We start from the raw sequence: 18,561 nt of genomic DNA on the forward strand, positions 1-18,561 counted from the left end.
TGCTGTGTATTCTCCTTGGCACATGCTTGCGGTGTAACAGTGACAAAAGACTCCTCAGAGCAACATGAACACTCCTCAGTTTGAGCACATTTAAGTGTTCTGATGACCAAGAGGGTGGCCTCATACCCGATACTGTCCTGCTGCCCCTGATGACTCCCCAGCGAAGGGCGACATCAGTGATGCGTCTGTTCTGATTACGTATTTTCTGTGAGGAAGATTCCCAGTGGGGTTCCTCTGACGAGAAAGTTCCCAGAGGTGAGGACTTGAATTGGTCTCTGAGGATGTGTCGGAGGTTAATCCCTCTTTTACAGAGTGGGAAGTTCAGCGTCCTTGGGTCATGGGCAGGACTTTGCTTCATAAGGTCTGGAGTATGGGCAGAATGAAGGTTACCGTTCAATTTAGTCTGAAGTAAGGGTCAGAGTGAGGTGGGGAACATATAACATGGTATCATGAATTGGGTTCTCTTTTAACAATGAGTAGATCGCAATGGCAACTGTGCTGCAGGTTAACACAAGATCACTGGAAAAACTGAGTCATCAGTCCTGCAGGAACCTCCTGACCAAGACAGGAGTGCTAACTTTAAACTAATGAAGAATAATGAGGTGTCAGCGTTGGCCATCAGACTCATTTTGCAGGTTAAGTCCATCAGACAAGGGACATGGGCATTAAGAGGAACGGAGAGCAGCACCAGTAGCTGGCTGAGTGTTACACAATTCCTGTCGACAATAACTTTCAATCAGCTGAAAACCAAACAAAAAAGATAGGGCATTGTGTTAGTTAATTCAATGTGCCCAAATTCTTTCCCCTCTTTTGCTCATGCAGAGAGTTGAATTTGAAGATAGCTATTATTTTTCAACCTCCCCCTTAATACAATGGAGGTGTGTTCTATTGAGGTGCTCCCTGGATTGAAAAAGTTTAAAAATTTAACAATATAACCTCTGTTCCACTTCCTTAGGTAACTCGCAGACCACTATTTTTATGTGAACTACTTTCTAATAGTCTCTGTTGATTGTGTGATCTGTTGCTTTTGTCATTTGAATGAACTTTATTCATCATTTTTCATTTAGAAACCTCACAGGGCTGTACTATATTTTCTTCTTTTTTTTTGCCTTGTCTGCATTTCATAACCCAATCCGAATGTTTTAAACCTTTAACAGGATGGGAATGATGATGAAGATGATGATGTTAGTTCAGGTTATCAATCTTCATATATCTGAAGGCCGCACCTTTCATTTACAAGTCACCAGCTCTCTTACATTTGTGCGTTCTACATGGTAATTTGCTGCCCTGGTCTTTCCTTTGCAGGGCTGCCAACCTCTACTTCCTGTTCCTGGCGCTGCTCAACTGGGTGCCAGTCGTTGAGGCCTTTCAAAAGGAAATCACCATGATTCCTTTGTTGGTGGTTCTCACTGTCATCGCCATCAAAGATGCTCTTGAAGACTACAGACGATATTTGTTCGACAAGAAGGTCAACAACAATGTCGTGCGGGTGTTCTCTGGGTGAGTGCACTTCTGACCTGTACTGTTTACCAACTTCCTTCATGGCTGTGACTGGGTTTCCAAATAGAGCGCAACAGTCAGGTTCTGGGAGTGAGAATCCCATACATATTCTCCATTGATTTTTTGATTATTAGTCATAATGTCGTAACCAACCAAGGTCGACTCACCACGAGCTGTGAGGTTGTGAAACGATGGTACATGAACCTGTACAAGCTACAAGTCCGTATGAAATCAACCTTGTTTGAAGAAAGACATGTTTTATTCGCAATGTCATTTAGAAATACTTCACTACCCATCTCTGATTTGTGACGATCGCTGTTACCATGGAAATGCTAACTACACCCGCAAACTTCATGTCGGCTAGTGATGTTGCGTTCCATTGTACTCAGAACTCGGAGCCCGGAGCTCGGGTTGTCGTTCCATCATACCTCAGAACTCAAAATTACAGACCTGCGAGTCGGAGGTTGCAACTCGAATTCCTTGACGAGTCAGAATTCCGACTCGGAGGGTCGGAGGAACCCCACCAACCCTGGCTTCTGAGCTCCGAAAACCAAGTTCCGAGATGTAAGGGAACGCAGCATGAGATACTGGTACCCGCTGCTAGCACTGAATTATAAGATCGTAATACACTATATACACACACAGAACACAAGCTGCAATACATTACAAGACTTTTAACAACAATATAAACACCACAGTGATGATGATAATAATAATAATAATAATATATTTGATTTATAAAGCACTATTCATGCAACCAAAGCGCTGGTGAAGGTTCATTTCGAGAAGAAGCTAAACTGTCAGTCTGAAGTCTTTGGAAATGCATTCACAATGACTTGTGTAGTTTCTTCGCTCTTAAAATAAATGTGTACACAGCCTTGTACCTTTGTTTTCCAATTTTTTTGCTCCGAATAAAACATTTTATGGTAACGATTCATCTCGTAGCTTATTGGCTTGGTTCCAGGCTTAAAACTCTTTATATAAGAATTGTATGAAATGTGAATGGAGTAATTGAATGGGAAATTTACTTCCAGAACTGATGCCGTTAAAAAAAAGTGGGCAGTCACTGTTGCGCTCTATTGACAATGTACATTAGAACAGGTGGATGGAAACCACCTAATGCATCATGCTATTAACTTCTGTGAAAGACTGTTGGAGTTTGGTTCCTTATGATTCACTCAGCAAACTCATGCAGAATAGATTGTATTTAAACACATAGTAGTGACAGCCAGATGGAGGGGACCACTGACGGCTTTGGATACATGTTGCAGAAAGATGACTATGCCATCTTATGTATGGCAGCTAACTGGAGCTGTCTGATCCAGCTGAAAGACTTTGCCATATGCATGCTAGATAACTGCCTTTGCACTTAAACAACCAGCTCAGTCTTTGAGCATTATCTATATTTACAAAATCAAACTAAGCATAACACTGTTCACAATAAAAGGGGCAGTAGAAAACAAAACATGTTTCGGACAGCACATTGGACAAATCTGCTTCTCTTCTTTAAAATTTATGTATCATCCACTTTCCACAGCCAAAGGTAAAATGAGTACACATAGATCATCGCTTTTTGGACAGATCATATACAACATAGTTCTATGGCCCATATAATAAAAAAAAATTATCCTAAAAAAATGACAGCTTTGGTTTTTTAAATTACAGATCAACATGCATGTGTCTAGACCAGGAGCCAGTGATTGGTTAAGCCCAGATAAATATTGCTAAAAATTGTAACTAATGCAGCAGGATAACACAACTCACAGGTGACACCTCAGGCTGGAGGGATTCCAGCCTGAGGTGTCACCTGTGAGTTGTGTTATCCTGCTGCATTAGTTCATACATGTTTTCCATCATTAACCTTGTTCCTTACCTCAACCATGAAATGAGCAGTAAGCATTCATGTCCCAAAAATTTGCACTCAAAAGATGTTTGAATGAAAAATTTGAGAGAGACAGATATAAACAATTTGAATAAAAAATTTGAATATGTTACACGTGTAAATAATGTACTGGCAATGCGTTCTTTTAGAATATTTGTGGCTACTAGATGATTAATATTTTATGGTTGCTTCTAGGAAACTCAGTGGATTACTGTTAGAGACCATCATTTACATTGTAGTTGCCCAAATAACTACATGTTTGACATTGGCAATTACTTTTCCCTCCCCTAAATGCATTTAGCAAAAAAGATTTTGTTTTGAATACACTTTATTTTCAGGAGTCAGGGTTGGTTCATAGGCCTATAAACCTATGGGCTGGAATAGTCCTTTGCACCCTCCACTTCTTTTGCCTTATCGTAACTGTTTTCTTCTGCTGTGTTTGGGTGTGTATATGTCAGTTTTGACAGTTGGAAGATCCATCATCTCAGTATGTTTGAAAGCACAGTAATAAAGTGGCGTCTTGTCAGGACAATCAAGGCACGCCTTTGAAGCCAAAAGTAGTCATGAGTTAGAACATTTATCGTCTCCTGGTATCTATTTTGTCGCAGGAATGGGTATCGTTAAGATTTAACTGTACTATTGCTATTGGTACTTTAAATAATATCTTATTAGTTAGTCTCATCTGTTAGTTTTTAAGATAAAATTAAAAAAATGAGGAACAGAATTGCTTCTTTTCCTACGGAAGAGTATTGCTGCCACACCATAAAAAGAAAAACGTATCACAAAATAAATTCTAGTTCATGTTTATTTGGGTTGAGATCATAGGCTGTATATAAAAAGGTTGAGACATGTATGTGATTTTAACGTGAAAACATAATGTTATATTATGATACTGTTTTTCTTTTTCTGGTGTGGCAGCGATGCACTTTTCCCACATGTACTCATCAACATTCTTGAATAGCAAACTGCAACAGCAAGTTTTGATTTAATTACTAATATGATTATTGAAAAGTCAAATAGATAAAGTAAACATATATGCTACAGTGTTGTAGCAAATCCCTAGTCTAGACTTTTACAGTACTGCAGTTTGCCGGCAGCCCCCAAATCACCAACTACCCCCCTGCTCTGTGACCTGAAACTGAAACAGTTTACTCGTTCAGCTCAGGCGATGCTTTGAACTTATTCATGAACGCACCCTTAACAAACAGATGGTTAATGGTTACTGTCCTCACAATCATGAGCCCGCATCAACCTGCTGTATACATTACATACCTGGGCCAACGACACATGAACTTTGAGCTGGGCAGTGGAAAATGTGTGTGTGTGTGTGAGAAAGAGATTCTGGATTGTAAACAATGAAGATGTTTCATAGACAATTGTTTTTTTCTGAAAAAAATAGATTTTTTTTTAGATAAAATAGGAATAATAAATAAATAGGAAATCTATGTTATTAATTTCTCCACTGCCAATACCCCTCGCCTCACCTTCCCCATCCAAGAATGTTCGAGAACGTACGGTGGTCTTCAGGTAACACATAATAATAATAAATTCTATTTCTATAGCACTTTTCTTAACAAGGTTACAAAGTGCTTTCCAGAAAAACAGAAGATACAAACAAAGAACACGGCAACCAACAACAATGCAATAAAATACAAAAAACTAAAACAAAAACAGAGGTATCACAAAAAGCAAGGAGGGATGATACAACCCAGCAATAAATTGAATATTCATATAGCCTTTCCTATAAAAGAAAGTTTTTAAGAAGGGATTTAATTGACGCTTATGTGATGGTGTGTCTAATTTCGGTACGTAGAGTGTTCCACAGTCTGGGGGCTCTGACAGCAAAGGAAACATGGCTGACGCCTGCTTGCAAACGGGCTCATTCTAAGGTAGCAAAGACACAATTATTCTTAATTTCACGTGATAATAATAAAAGCATCATTATCATATATTACATTCCGCTTCTGCTTATAGATCACACTAAATTCTACACACGGGAGCTTTGATGAGTAGCTCAGGTTGTGTGTATAGCAGTTGAGAAAGAGCAGGACCTGAATTTAAGAGAGATTTCCTTTCCACTCCTGTCGTACTCTGGTACGCTTTAGTCTGGTCCACGTTCCTTCTCTTGGTGTAGTAAACAGCTGAATCCCAGATTAGGACGCTGTGTAGTTGGATGTTCTGCTCTGCTTCTTTTATCTGCATAACACTTCAGTAATACAACATTTCTTATCATTAAGTGATACATGACTCATGACATGACTCCACTGAGATTGCCGGGAAGGAAATCAATGATGGCACACTACCCCGCTGCCGCTCTCAGGCTCTCCTTTTCCCATATATCTTGTTACACAACCGGCCGTTGAGTCAGTTATAAAACTTGTACCTTGAGTTTGTTTACAGCGTGCCGTTTAGAGGAGGAGATATGTGTTCCGTCAGGCAGGCAGTTAAGTGTCCACTAAACCCTCACACTTCCCACTTCGCCTGGACAGGGCAGAGGACTCCACACCACAATGGTCAGGCAAAAGAAGGGACGACATGAACTCGGATGAAAAATACCATTAGGATTGCAACTGGAAACTAAGTGCAGGTGGGTAAGGGTTCTAGGTTTCAGGGTGGACCTGAATCCTCAGGAGCAGTGGACTTATGTATAGCTTGGAGCGTTCGTCCTGTTTTCACCCTACCAAGGAGCACCTGCGGAAGAAGAGGACAGTGGTACCTTGCTCCACAGACAATGAGGAACTGCGTCAGCACCTGAAGCTGTATAAAAGCAACAAGATTCGCACCACAAAGTATTCTCTCCTCTCCTTCTTGCCGAAGAATCTGTTCGAGCAGCTCCATCGCTTAGCCAATGTCTACTTCATCTTCCTTGCTGCTCTCAACTTCATCCCTTTGGTGGAGGCCTTCCAGCCGGAGATCGCTCTGGTCCCGGTCATGCTGGTGCTGCTAGTGACAGCCGTCAAGGATATATGGGAGGACTACCGCAGGTTTAAGTTTGACCATTTGATCAACAGGCTTCTCTGCCATGTTTATAGCAGGTAGGTCTGATGAGGCAAACCCACATATTGTTGTGGGAATATTCTCCTTGGTCTAATTTTTTAGTTTGATCAAAGTTTTGACTGAGTTGTGGACTCCCTCGTAGATGTGTCTACTAGCTCCAGTGGCACAAGTATTATTGTTAACAGAAATGAGAATGTCCGACTCAAATGATTTCCTTCAGAATACTAGATTTTGGGAAGAAATGTAATTAGTGAAACTGAACATTTAAACTCAAGCTCAAATAAAAGTGAATAAATAAAAAGTCGGTTACAAAATGCAGATGACGCATGAACTATGACTGTAGCCTACAACAAAATAAAGAGACAGAAAAAAATCCTCCTCTAAAATTATAATACCATTTTAATCACTGCTCATTTGTCTGAGAGGACACAGTCTAATTTTGAGAACTTCTCAGATATATGTCCATTACATTGCTTACTTAAAAAGCTTTATTCTCATATAGCAGCACTTTATCAATAGAGCCTGTTCTTTTCTTCAAAGGCTGTTTGTACGACAAACCTTTTCAAAATTTTTTGCGCCAAATTTGGATTGCTGAGTTCCAACTGGGCAGTAGTTTACAATAGATAAGCTCAGGACATCATGTCCTATATAACTGTATATTTACAGTATTTTGTCTGACCTGCTTCAGTTCAGTGATTGCCTGGAAAGGGTGTTGGACTGTGAGCGTAATAATTAACCATCATTTGTATGACCACTGTGTGTCAATGATACCTGTTGACCAAAGGTGTGTCTGAAGCTTTGATGCATATATGAATGCAGTTCATTTGTACCGAGGTGCTATGACGGACACATTTTTTCTCTCTCTGAGCTGATTGTATGCATTTATTTTTTATTGTTGGTCATTGAGGGGAAGATAAAAGACTGTAATTCTGTGTTCTCACCAGCTGATTAAAACTGTTTCTTGCAGTCGGCTTGAGCCTAAACCGGCAGGAGTTTGCATTAGACACTGAACAGCGTTATGTTAAAGAAAAAACGAGTCCAGAGACCCTGAACATGCGGAGGAACAAGCAAAACATTGACCTAAGTAAAAGTACTCCTTCAGAGGTAGAGGTTCTGCATTCAAACACTGACCAAGTCAAAAAACTAAAATGTCCAATATGATGTAACAAAAGTATGTTGTAGCATAGAATGTAATTACTATTGAAGGTACAAGTGGCTGAGAAGTCAAATCAGTAACACTAACCTCATGTACGCTTAAAGTTGTGTATTCTTTGCTCTTTTCCCCATTTGACTGCACTGATTTTGAATCCTTTGTCTTTTTATAAATATCTGCTCACACTGTCCCTATAGCAAGCAGAAAGTCTACATTGACCAGTGCTGGAAGGACGTGCGAGTGGGAGACTTTGTGCGTCTGTCCTGTAATGAGATCATCCCCGCCGACATGCTGCTGCTGTATTCCTCTGACCCCCGTGGGGTTTGTTACATTGAGACGGCCAACCTGGATGGAGAGACCAACCTGAAACAGAGACAGGTGGTTTCAGACCACCCACTGCAGGTAAGTGGATCAAAGTGTGCAGGACGTGTCTTTTCCTCAGTTTCACTATGTAATCATTTATGCTTATATAGACCAAGTAATATCTGCTTCCGTTTTTTTATTTTTATTTACTTTATTACATTTAGAAAATACAAAGTTTCCTCAAATGGAACTCTTGGAGCCAATATGATTTTACAGCAAAGAGCAATCTTTCATATTAATAGCAAAACAAAGACGTTAAAAGGTACAATCGCCATTTTTGCAACAAATATAATTCATATCCTGAAGTGCCCCTGCATATATGTCGAGGCCAGGTTTTACTACATTGATCATTTTTTGCGTGTGCATTACATACAATCGGGTTTTCCAGAGTGAGCTGACATACAGAGTTAGTTATTGTTCATTCTTTTCACTTTCCAAAGACAAGTGTTGCAGTATGAAAGTTAGAGAGGCTGTGAAATTTTAATTGTATCCAAGCACACAACACCATTCAGCAAATTGTGTCAGACAATGGCGGGAATATGAACCTTGCACCTTGCTGAAAATATTGAAAGCTTAACTACAACTTGAGGACCTACAGTAATTCTGTGGTGCGATTAATACGTTGATGTACTGTATGTATCCTCCATCTTTCTCACAGCCTCAAAACATCACTTCAACATTATCCCCAAATAATTATTTCCTGTGTCTTTACTATGACCTCAGGCTGACATTAAGAATTTTAGACGTAAACGGTAAAACCCAAGATTTTCATAATTTTCATACTGCTCTGACATAAACAATAATTTCAATATCCACTTTGCATTATACTGACCAGTGACAATCCAGCAAGGACATTCTAACAATCTGAATAGTTGAACTGTGTGAAACAAAGTTTTTGTTGTTGTTCTCTGAGACTTTTGGACTGTATTTTATGAAGTGTTTTTCCAGTCTTATCGGCCACTCAAAGCTCTTTACAGTACAGGTCACACACACACACACACACACACACACACACACACACACACACACACACACACACACACACACACACACACACACACACACACACACACACACACACACACACACACACACACACACACACACACACACACACACACACACACACACACACACACACACACACACACACACACACACACACACACACACACACTACTATTTACCAAACATTTTCTGTCACATTCATACACAGCCGGAAGGGCCGTCAGACGCAATTTAGAGTTAAAGCCCCAGTGTGTAATTTTTGTAATTTTCTGGCGGCATATGGTGGTAAAGTTAGCAAACCGTAACCAACTGAGCACCCAACAGGCAACACTTTACGGTTTCCAGCAGCCCTGAAAATTCAAAGCGAATATGTGTATTCTGGACCATTTTTTGCAACCGTATTCAACACGACGTAGCAAACATGGCGACTTTTAATATTGAACTCATTGAAAGTTGACGATTTCATTGTTGCAGGTGATTATACATATATGAACCCATAGTTATGGACAATATATTCAATCTCTGAATAAGTTCTTCTAAATACTGACACTGTAGCTTTAGTGTTGTAGCTTGTAGTGTCTTGCCCAAGGAAACTTTGGCATGCGGACTTGGGGAAGCAGAGATTGAATTTATATATTTCTTGGTCTGATGAGCTCACAGCTTTCTAACTTCACATCCACAGATTTTTTACATTTTCACACATGTAGTCGTCAGCCCCAACCTGTGCTGTTTCAAGTGACATCACTTGAGGCAATTTACACAGCTCCCTCTGGAGCCTCTTTTATGCCTCTGTGCCGGTGACAGCTGTAGAGGGAATTGTTGTGTTTTCAGATTGTCTGTCACTGGGACCTCACAAAAACACATTTCTTTCAAGAACATGTATGGTAATAATCACAAAAAATTGAATACGTTGTTGTGAATTCCACATATATTTTATGATTGATGATTGATGTAAACTTTAACTTGACTTGATAGGCGTGGAAACCACAAGGTTGTAATTTTAGTGACATAAGCATTAGTATTATCCAAAACCTTGAGTGGCCAGATGTGATGAGTATCCAAGTGTTACATTTTTTTACGTTTTTCTCAAAGTTACAGCACATTGCTCCCACAGTCTGTCACACCTTTTGGAATGTTTGTTGATCTTCTGATCTAGGTCATCATGGTGTTTTAGACCATATTTTATACATCATTTATATTTATGGATGAGCAAAAATATTACTAATTTGAATATAGGTTTGAATTGGATTAGTTTACCCTGTGCACTTTTATTACGTGAGGACATATGCTCTATATTAAAGGATTTTGATCAGAACTGACTCACTCAAACCACAAATGAACTCTGCCATTCACAGCTTTATTGGCATTTATGAAAGGGGAACTGAAAACTGAAAACAAGTTATGTCAGAAGCAACCATAAGACACTTGAATTTATAATTCATTATAAGCAACATCCATAATGTCTTTTGACTGTTGATATAGTGCATCAGAATGCGTTATCTGTGTTCATGAGGACAGTTATGAAACATTATGAATGCATTATAATGCACTACGAATGCTGTCATAATGCACTATGAAATATGGGCTTCATAGAAATTGTTACCGAATGCTTTATTCCAGCTTCTCTGTGCTGCCATAAAAAAAGAAAAAAACAATGTTAAACATAAGATATGTGATTTGAATTGCAGGTTTGATAGAATTTGTTGTGTGTTTGTGTTTTCCAGGGAGTAGAGTTCAGCCCTGAGACCTTCCACAGCCGCATTGAGTGCGAGAACCCCAACAATGACCTCAACAGGTTCAGGGGCTACATGTGAGTTTCTATTCATCTTACACTGATCTAACACATCTGTCCATATGCAGTGGCAGAAAAATGCTTTGAAATTGTCTGTGTTTATCCATACATTTGTCTTAAACGGTCACATCAGAACCCACTTAGCACTGAACCACCTGGAACACTGAGAGAGCTATGTGAGGAAGCTCTTTATTGACTACAGCTCTGCATTTAATACAATTATCCCTAAAATTTGAGTCAAAGCAAACTTTTAGCAAACTAAAGGAATTAGGACTCTCTGTCCCCATCTGCATGTGGATCAAATACCTCCTCACAAACAGCCCACAGATAGTGAAAACCGGCCCAGACCTCTCCTCCTCCATCACGCTAAGCACTGGCGCACCCCAAGGCTCTGTGCTGAGGGCAGTCCTCTACTCCTTGTACACCCATGGCTGCACACCAGTTCACTCGTCCAACACCATTAAAAAAAAATTCCGACAACACAACCGTTGTTGGGCTCATCACTGGGGAAAATGAGTCAGCGTACAGGGACGAGGTACAGAGACTATCAGAGTGGTGTTCAGTGAGCAACCTGTCACTGAACACCACAAAACTAAGGAATTGATACTGGACTTCAGGAGAACAAAGATTCCTTGGAGCTGCTCAACATCTCCGTTCATGAGCCTACCATACACAAATCATGGTGTATGGTTGCATGGAGTAAAAACACTGCAAGTCTGAAGTTTGCTAAAGAGCACAGAGCTAAAGAGTTTGCTCCAAAAGGTTATTTAACAGAATATTGTCAGGGTGGCTGTCTGTCATCTGAAGTCCAGTATAAATTGAGTGATACAGCAGTACAATATGTGTAAACACTGAGCACCATCAAACAGCCACAACATTAAAACCGCTGCCAAAGCCCCAACACCACAGGACACCCCCAAAGGTCCTGTGGCCATTTCCCGATGGATCAGAGCTGTTTAGGCGGCACAAGGGGGACCTTACTAGTTTTAGGCAGGAGGTTTTAATGTTGGTTGATCCTAAGTCTGTTACATACAGAATGACTTCAGACAAAGTGACCAAGTCAGAGCCCAAGCCGTGACCCAATCAAGATTCTGTGGAATGACCTCTAGACAGATGTTCTCATCAGACATTCTAATAACAAGTTCTGTAGAAAAAAAATGGTAACCGATATCACATGAACACAAAGGGTGGTAGTCTGATGGTCGAGGGCTGCTTTGCTGCTTAAGGACTTGACGTCAGTGATGGACCCATGAATTCTGCCGTCTACCAGAAAATCCTGAAGGAGATTGTCAAGCACAGTTGATCTGAAGCAGACAAGCAGGTCCACCTGTGAATGGCTATAAATAAATAAAATGAAGGTTTTAGATTGGCCAAGTCAAAGTCCTGACTTAAATCCAATTGAAAGATGTAGAGATACCTATACAGGCAGTTCATGCTGGAAATCCTCCAGTTTGGTGGAATTAAAACAATTCTGCAAAGACGAGTGGTCCAACATTCCTCCTCAGTGATGTAAAAGACTCATTGCAACTTAGCGCAAATGTTTAATTGCAGTTTTGCTGCCAAGATTGGCGCAACCAATTATTAGGTTTTGGGGGGCAATTAATTTTTCTCATGGTTGATTTAGGTTTTGAATGACTTTTTGCCTTGAATGCAATGATCTTCTAAAATCTCCAATTCATGTTGTCGGTTTCTTATTATTAAAATTTGTTTGATGATCTTAAACATTTGAATGTCACAAATGAGGAAAAATAGAAGAAATCTGGAGGGGAGCAAATACTTTTCCACAGTGCTGTACCTCTGCATTCTCCAGTTCACATGTTAATTCACCGGAATTGCTTAATGACACAACAATTACGATTACATACTTGGTATTGTCTAATAATACTAGATGTTTGGCTGACTGCCGCGTAATTCACTCAACATGATGAAACTATTCATAAAGTGTGTTTGTGCGCGTGTTGTGCAGGGAGCATTCCAGTGGGGGTCGTGTCGGCCTCCATAACAGCAACCTCCTGTTGAGGAGCTGCACCATACGCAACACTGAGACTGTGGTGGGCATCGTGGTCTATGCTGGTAAGAGGACGGCATCACTTACAACACACCTGACTAATAGCAGGTAGAAAGTGTTTGTAAATGGCAAGAATTACACTCATGACACATCTGGTTTTGGCTAAAAAGCAAATATATCGCTGGCCTTAAAGTGCTTTCAAATTAGGGAATGACCCCCCTTCCCCACTAAACATATCTTCACCTCACTTTCACACCCATGTGTTTTAATCTCAGAGAATATTAAAGTTTTTTTCCCATAAATTTCCGACTTTAGTATCAGACAATGGGAGGGTTTTCTCACAATGTCACCTCCGCATCCTTCAGCTCCTCCCCCTGGGTCCAGCCAGACACACCATACTTTACTTCATCACACCATGCTGTAAACAAGTATACACAGAAACACACATGCACACACCACCATATATATCGAGCTCCTCATAATAACCTTTGCAGCTTGTCATCAATCAAATGTGTAACTTGCAATATTTGTGCAATTTGGCTCTCGTGCAAAATAAATAATAATGAACATTTTGACTCAATTACTTTTTCACCCTCCTGCTGTGGAAGTAAATGTATAAAGACTTTTAATCTCAAACACATGGATACCTAATTTTGAAATGTATTGTAAACTTAAAAGACTACAAAATCTGTAGCACTGAATCTGAATTCCTCTGTGAAAACCATCTATCGTCAGTATCTTCTGGTTGTTGGCAGCTTTTAGACGAGAACCAACTCAATCAAACAGGCTGGAGAGCATCCAGTGAAATATTTTCAGATTTAATAAAACATAATTTGAAATTAGAGAGCAAGATGGAGCAGCAAAAGAAAACGCAGTCAAGCATAATATGGATGTGATGATACTAAAACTAGAGCCAAGCTTTTCAATGCCCACATTGTGTAAACTGCAGCAGATGATGGTCTGTTTTCCTGTCACTGTGTGACTTAGGTCATGACACTAAAGCCATGATGAACAACAGCGGTCCGAGGTACAAGCGCAGCCAGCTGGAGAAGCGTCTGAACACGGACATCCTGTGGTGTGTGGTCCTTCTCGTCATCATGTGTCTGACTGCTGCTGTCGGTGCGTAGCAACACTGACCGACACACCACACAGCTCTCCCTTCGAAACACAACACCACCTTTGTGCGTCATGCAATAACATTTTCGCTTTCTTTTATAAAGCTTCTATCTTCAGAAGTGTGTAAGTTACGTGTGTAAACAAGATGAATGTCACCTGTGCGTATTTGAGCAAGCGTGCACGAGGATTGCAATTAAGCAATAGCTCTATTCAGTCCGTGGTATACGCTCATTATACCACAGTTAAGGGGATCCCTCCTGGCCGCCTGCACAGTGCACGGCAGTTGATGTGCAACACACTGTAGCGTTCCTCAGTAAGAAGGCTACGAGCCGGGAGCTGGGTTCGCCGGCAATTTAAGTTTGCAGGCCCACGTCATATCGAATTCAAGCTGACTGTGTGCTTTGAGCTCTCGTAAGTTTCCTCAACTTCACTAGCTACTCAATTACGCTACTCACGTCGTTACTTACACTACAAAGTGATTAAGACAAAAGGATCCATTAGTGTAAAAACTTGTGTTGATGATGTACGTGACTCCTACAGTACGACAGGTCTGAACCACTCTTGAATTCTTTTCTTACTTGAAAGAAAACTCAAAATACGAGAAGATTGGTGAATGAGCCCGTTTGAGCTCTATTGGTGAGTGGTTCTCCAAAATCATTCGTACGTACAATTTAAGTGGCAATAAGTGATTCCAAAGCAATACACGTTTTGTAAAAATCAGCGAAGCTGTCGGTTCTGTCTGTGAGCCAAAAAATAATCTGGGCTTTTGGCACAGCCCTGGCTCTGGAAATCGAAAACAAATGGCCAAAGAGAGAAACAAGCGCTCTCCAAAATCGCTTACTGCCCCTTTAAGAACAAATCTTTTTGCACAAATGGTTCTTGCATGAGGCCCATTGTTTGAAAGACTTAAGGGATTTAACCATGTCAAGCTTTAGTCTCCAGTGCTCGGAGTGATTAACTGCTCCGGTGTCTCGGTGCGTTTCAGGTCATGGCTTCTGGCTGAAGAACCTCAAAGACCCCATCTTTGTGACTGATGTGGAGACCCCTCCTACCTTGGCTGGATTCTATGTCTTCTGGACTATGATCATTGTGCTGCAGGTATAATATTTAAACATTTCTCCTTGCACTTTTCTTTAAGTCTTAGTTTAAGACGTATTACATTGTTTCCATTTCAGGACAACCAGAGCTATTTGAAATTAAAAAAAAAACAAAAAAACATTTCATACGAATAGTGTATTTTTAATTTAGAATTTAGGTTCATGCATCTACTTACTTTTTTTTTTTTTTCATGAAACTGGCAGCATGAGTGTTCCAAAAGCTCTATGACCAAACAATAAAATGGAGGTGCAGGATAGCTACTCACACATGCTACCAATGTCAGTAGCATTAATAAAGCCTTCAAATACTTCTCTTCTAAATCATTTTTGTTTCTTGCCGCCGCGACACAGCAACTCTCTGGCTCTCACTCCAACAAGGTGAATAATAGTTATTAGGATAGAAAAAATAATTAGAACCATGTGCTGAGCAGAACTCCTCTCTCTGCCTCGCACAATGTTTTTGACCCAACATGAGATATAACACACAATGGATATTGTTAAAGACGAAATTGACTGATAGCATTATCATTATTATTCCAAATTTCTATAGATGTCGTGATAATATCGTTATCAATAATTGTTTAGGCCACTTTATTTGTTTGGTGAAAATCTGATAATGTTACAGCTCTACTTAAGATAGTGGTGAGATAATGAAATGCATGTATTGATGTCTGTTTAGTTAACAGATTAGGTTAAAGGTTCATCAGACACCAAAACACTGCACAGCAGTTTATTATAGTATGAAGCTAACCCCTAACCCCTAACCCTACAAATGATCACAGTGACAGTCGTTTGACTCTCAGTACTTCCATCACAGAGTAATTTATAAGAAATGTGTGCTTACTTATGGTTGGCCAACCTAGTGTGTTATCAGATGGCTTCATCAGCCCCACTGCATAATTGCAATGGTCCAGTTGAGATGAAAGACCAGGTCGTGTTCTTCAGTCTTCTATCTTTTTGGATCTTTTGGTTACGTTAAACCTTGTTTACTTCATTTACATGTGAAACCATTACTGTACCTGCCACATGTTCAATCAGAGCTGGTCAGTTTACAGTTGGAGAAGTATCCTTCATGTTCATGAAGGCGTCACACCGAATGTGTAAACCATTTCTTTTTCCAACAGGTGCTGATTCCCATTTCCCTGTACGTGTCTATTGAGATTGTGAAACTGGGCCAGGTCTACTTCATCCACAATGACTTAGACTTTTACAACGAGCAGTTGGACTCGAGGATCCAGTGCCGGGCCCTTAACATCACGGAGGACCTGGGTCAGATCCAGTACCTGTTCTCTGATAAGACGGGAACGCTGACAGAAAACAAGATGGTGTTCCGCTGCTGCAGCATCTATGGGGTTGAATATCCTCATGACGAAAATGGTAAGAACCAGAACACTCAGACTTTCATTTACCTCCGTCGAAGACATATTTTCACTGTAGTGACTCATCATCTAATTAGAAGGTCCGGTAGGAGCAATGGCAGGTTTGTTTTAATACGAGAAACCATGTTAATGGGACATTCTGAGCCTTAGTAATGTGACAAGTATGTTCAGAAAAAAAAACGAAGAAAATCGTTGGATTTTAGAATATTATAGATTTTGTCTCTTTATCATTCTTTGTCTTACATATAATTAATTATGTTGTTAGTCGTTTTAGTTTAAAACCCCATGGCTGCGTTGTAGTATGGACAGCAAAAATGGAGACATTCAGAAAATTATGATTCAGTCACACACATTCGCTTCCTGATCGATTCTTATTGGTCATGGCGCACTCATATCAGAACTATAATTTTCACCATAGTTTTTCCTTGTTCTCAGTATTTTCTAAAACTAAGCAATTGACTGCAGAGTGGAGTAGTCTGCTTCCTGTTTGTAGCGGCACGCACGTGCCTAGCATATGTGAGTGGTCATGTGATCAAAGTCAAAGTAGCTCTAACTCACAGGACCATGACTGGACACAGGTAAGCTTTTGTTGATGTCATTAGCCCTGGAGTTCAAACTTTTCCTAGTGGTTGCACCCATTGGATCATATCCTGCTTCAGTTTTGCATGTATTTTCTGATAGGCATTGAGACCAAAGGGGTGATAGCTCACGATATTTAAAGCTGAAATCTGGGTACACAAGCAAAATCACTGCAAATTGGTGAAGAAACAGGAGAAGTCAAATGATTTGAAAGAAAGGAGAACAGTTAAATTATTTCCCAAACTGTCCACTCCTCTTTTGTGACCTATGTCTACCAATGTTGCCATGATGTTTCCCATCAATAATCAAACTTTAGTGAGTATATTATCATGATATAACCAGGGCTAGATAGATATTTTGAATAAAGGTTTGAAGGGAAAACTAGTAGAGCCCAGAAAGCTGCAATACTCCAGTGCTACAACATTTTTAATTCATCATTGGTGATGATGAACAATATGTTCTTTATTGTTACTATTTTAGATATCAGGGACGCACAGCACAGGATGTGTAATGAGCGTTGACATTTGCAAAGGACTCAACATTAAACTCATTATAATGTAATATAACATCAAATTGTATTGTACTGGTTCTTAATGTCTACAATGACCATTAGGTTGAATATAACATCAATCAAATCCATTATAACTCCTCATTGAAACTAACCTAGTGGCACTATCCAGACCCTGTACTCCTGTCCAGTTTGTGTTGTAGATGCTAAGTGTTTGTGTCTTTCGTGTGTGTGTGTCTGTGCATGTCAGCTCGGAGACTGGAGGTGTACGAGGCGGAGAAGGAGAAGGACAAGGCAGCGGGTCAGTCGGTGACTCTGAGGTCGGGCTGCAGTGGTAAATCTCTGAGCTGTCGCTCCCTCAGCTGCAACCGCAGCTCTGTCTCTCTGCACACGCTCACTGCTGAGTCAGGGGAGGAGGACGACCCACGGTCCAATCACATCCAGACCAGGACCAGTGCCTTCTGCAGCCGCATGGTCAGACCCACCTACATATATACCTACCTACCTACTAAGTGTAGAAATGATAGATGCAGACAGACGGCCCTTTTAACATTGCAAGGACTCAAAAGTAATTGGACACTTGACTGAGAGTTGCCATTTATATTGAGGTGGAGTTGAGTGTCAGGAGTAAAGAGGTCATACACATGGAGTTCTATGGACTGATGAAAAGTGACAACACTCAGCCTCTGTCAACATGATGGAAAGAAGAAACTGTGGCCTCAACTGTCAAACGCGATGGTAACTCTGTTGTGACTCAGTGTGGCTGCCAGTGGAGCTGGTACACTGGCATTTATTGATGATTTCACTGCAGATGGAAGCAACATGACGAATGCAGACAGGGTTCAAATTACTCTTATTATTTTGTAGGTGCCCCTGATGAGGAGGGGGAAACTATGACATTAGATACAGAGGCAGACACATATAGCCTTATCTTACAACCGGTGCAAAGCAGCACCAAGCGTGACAGAATTGTCTTCACTATAGAGATGTAACAGATAATCGTTTAATCGATTAGTAATCGACTAAATTAATCGCCAATTTGATAATCAATAAATCGCTTCAATTCTCTGATTTCAGCTTCTACAATGTGAATATTTTTGGTTTCTTTGCTCCTCTATGACAGTAAACTACATATCTTTTGGTGTGTGGAAAAAAACAAAACATCATCTTTGGAAACAA

The 18,561-nt window shown here is 40.3% G+C and overlaps 1 protein-coding gene across 3 annotated transcripts in view; it reads left to right on the forward strand.

The window, feature by feature from the left end:
* The window catches only part of atp10d (ATPase phospholipid transporting 10D), a 39,045-nt gene that overhangs the window by 4,165 nt on the left and 16,319 nt on the right, over nucleotides 1–18,561 (forward strand). Inside the window, exons 1-9 of one of the 3 annotated variants that reach the window (XM_035609557.2) lie at nucleotides 1,383–1,500; nucleotides 5,872–6,417; nucleotides 7,730–7,934; nucleotides 10,628–10,713; nucleotides 12,662–12,768; nucleotides 13,691–13,822; nucleotides 14,805–14,917; nucleotides 16,041–16,293; nucleotides 17,633–17,856. In XM_035609557.2, the coding sequence (XP_035465450.1) occupies nucleotides 6,026–6,417; nucleotides 7,730–7,934; nucleotides 10,628–10,713; nucleotides 12,662–12,768; nucleotides 13,691–13,822; nucleotides 14,805–14,917; nucleotides 16,041–16,293; nucleotides 17,633–17,856 (1,512 nt within the window). In that variant the 5' untranslated portion in view covers nucleotides 1,383–1,500; nucleotides 5,872–6,025. Of the gene's footprint in view, nucleotides 1–1,305; nucleotides 1,501–3,311; nucleotides 6,418–7,729; nucleotides 7,935–10,627; nucleotides 10,714–12,661; nucleotides 12,769–13,690; nucleotides 13,823–14,804; nucleotides 14,918–16,040; nucleotides 16,294–17,632; nucleotides 17,857–18,561 lie in introns of those variants that run through there. The other 2 variants (XM_047337526.1, XM_047337527.1) reach the window with 2 other exon arrangements.

Source organism: Scophthalmus maximus, chromosome 15 (genome assembly GCF_022379125.1).
Source record: "Scophthalmus maximus strain ysfricsl-2021 chromosome 15, ASM2237912v1, whole genome shotgun sequence".
Lineage (NCBI taxonomy): Eukaryota > Metazoa > Chordata > Actinopteri > Pleuronectiformes > Scophthalmidae > Scophthalmus > Scophthalmus maximus.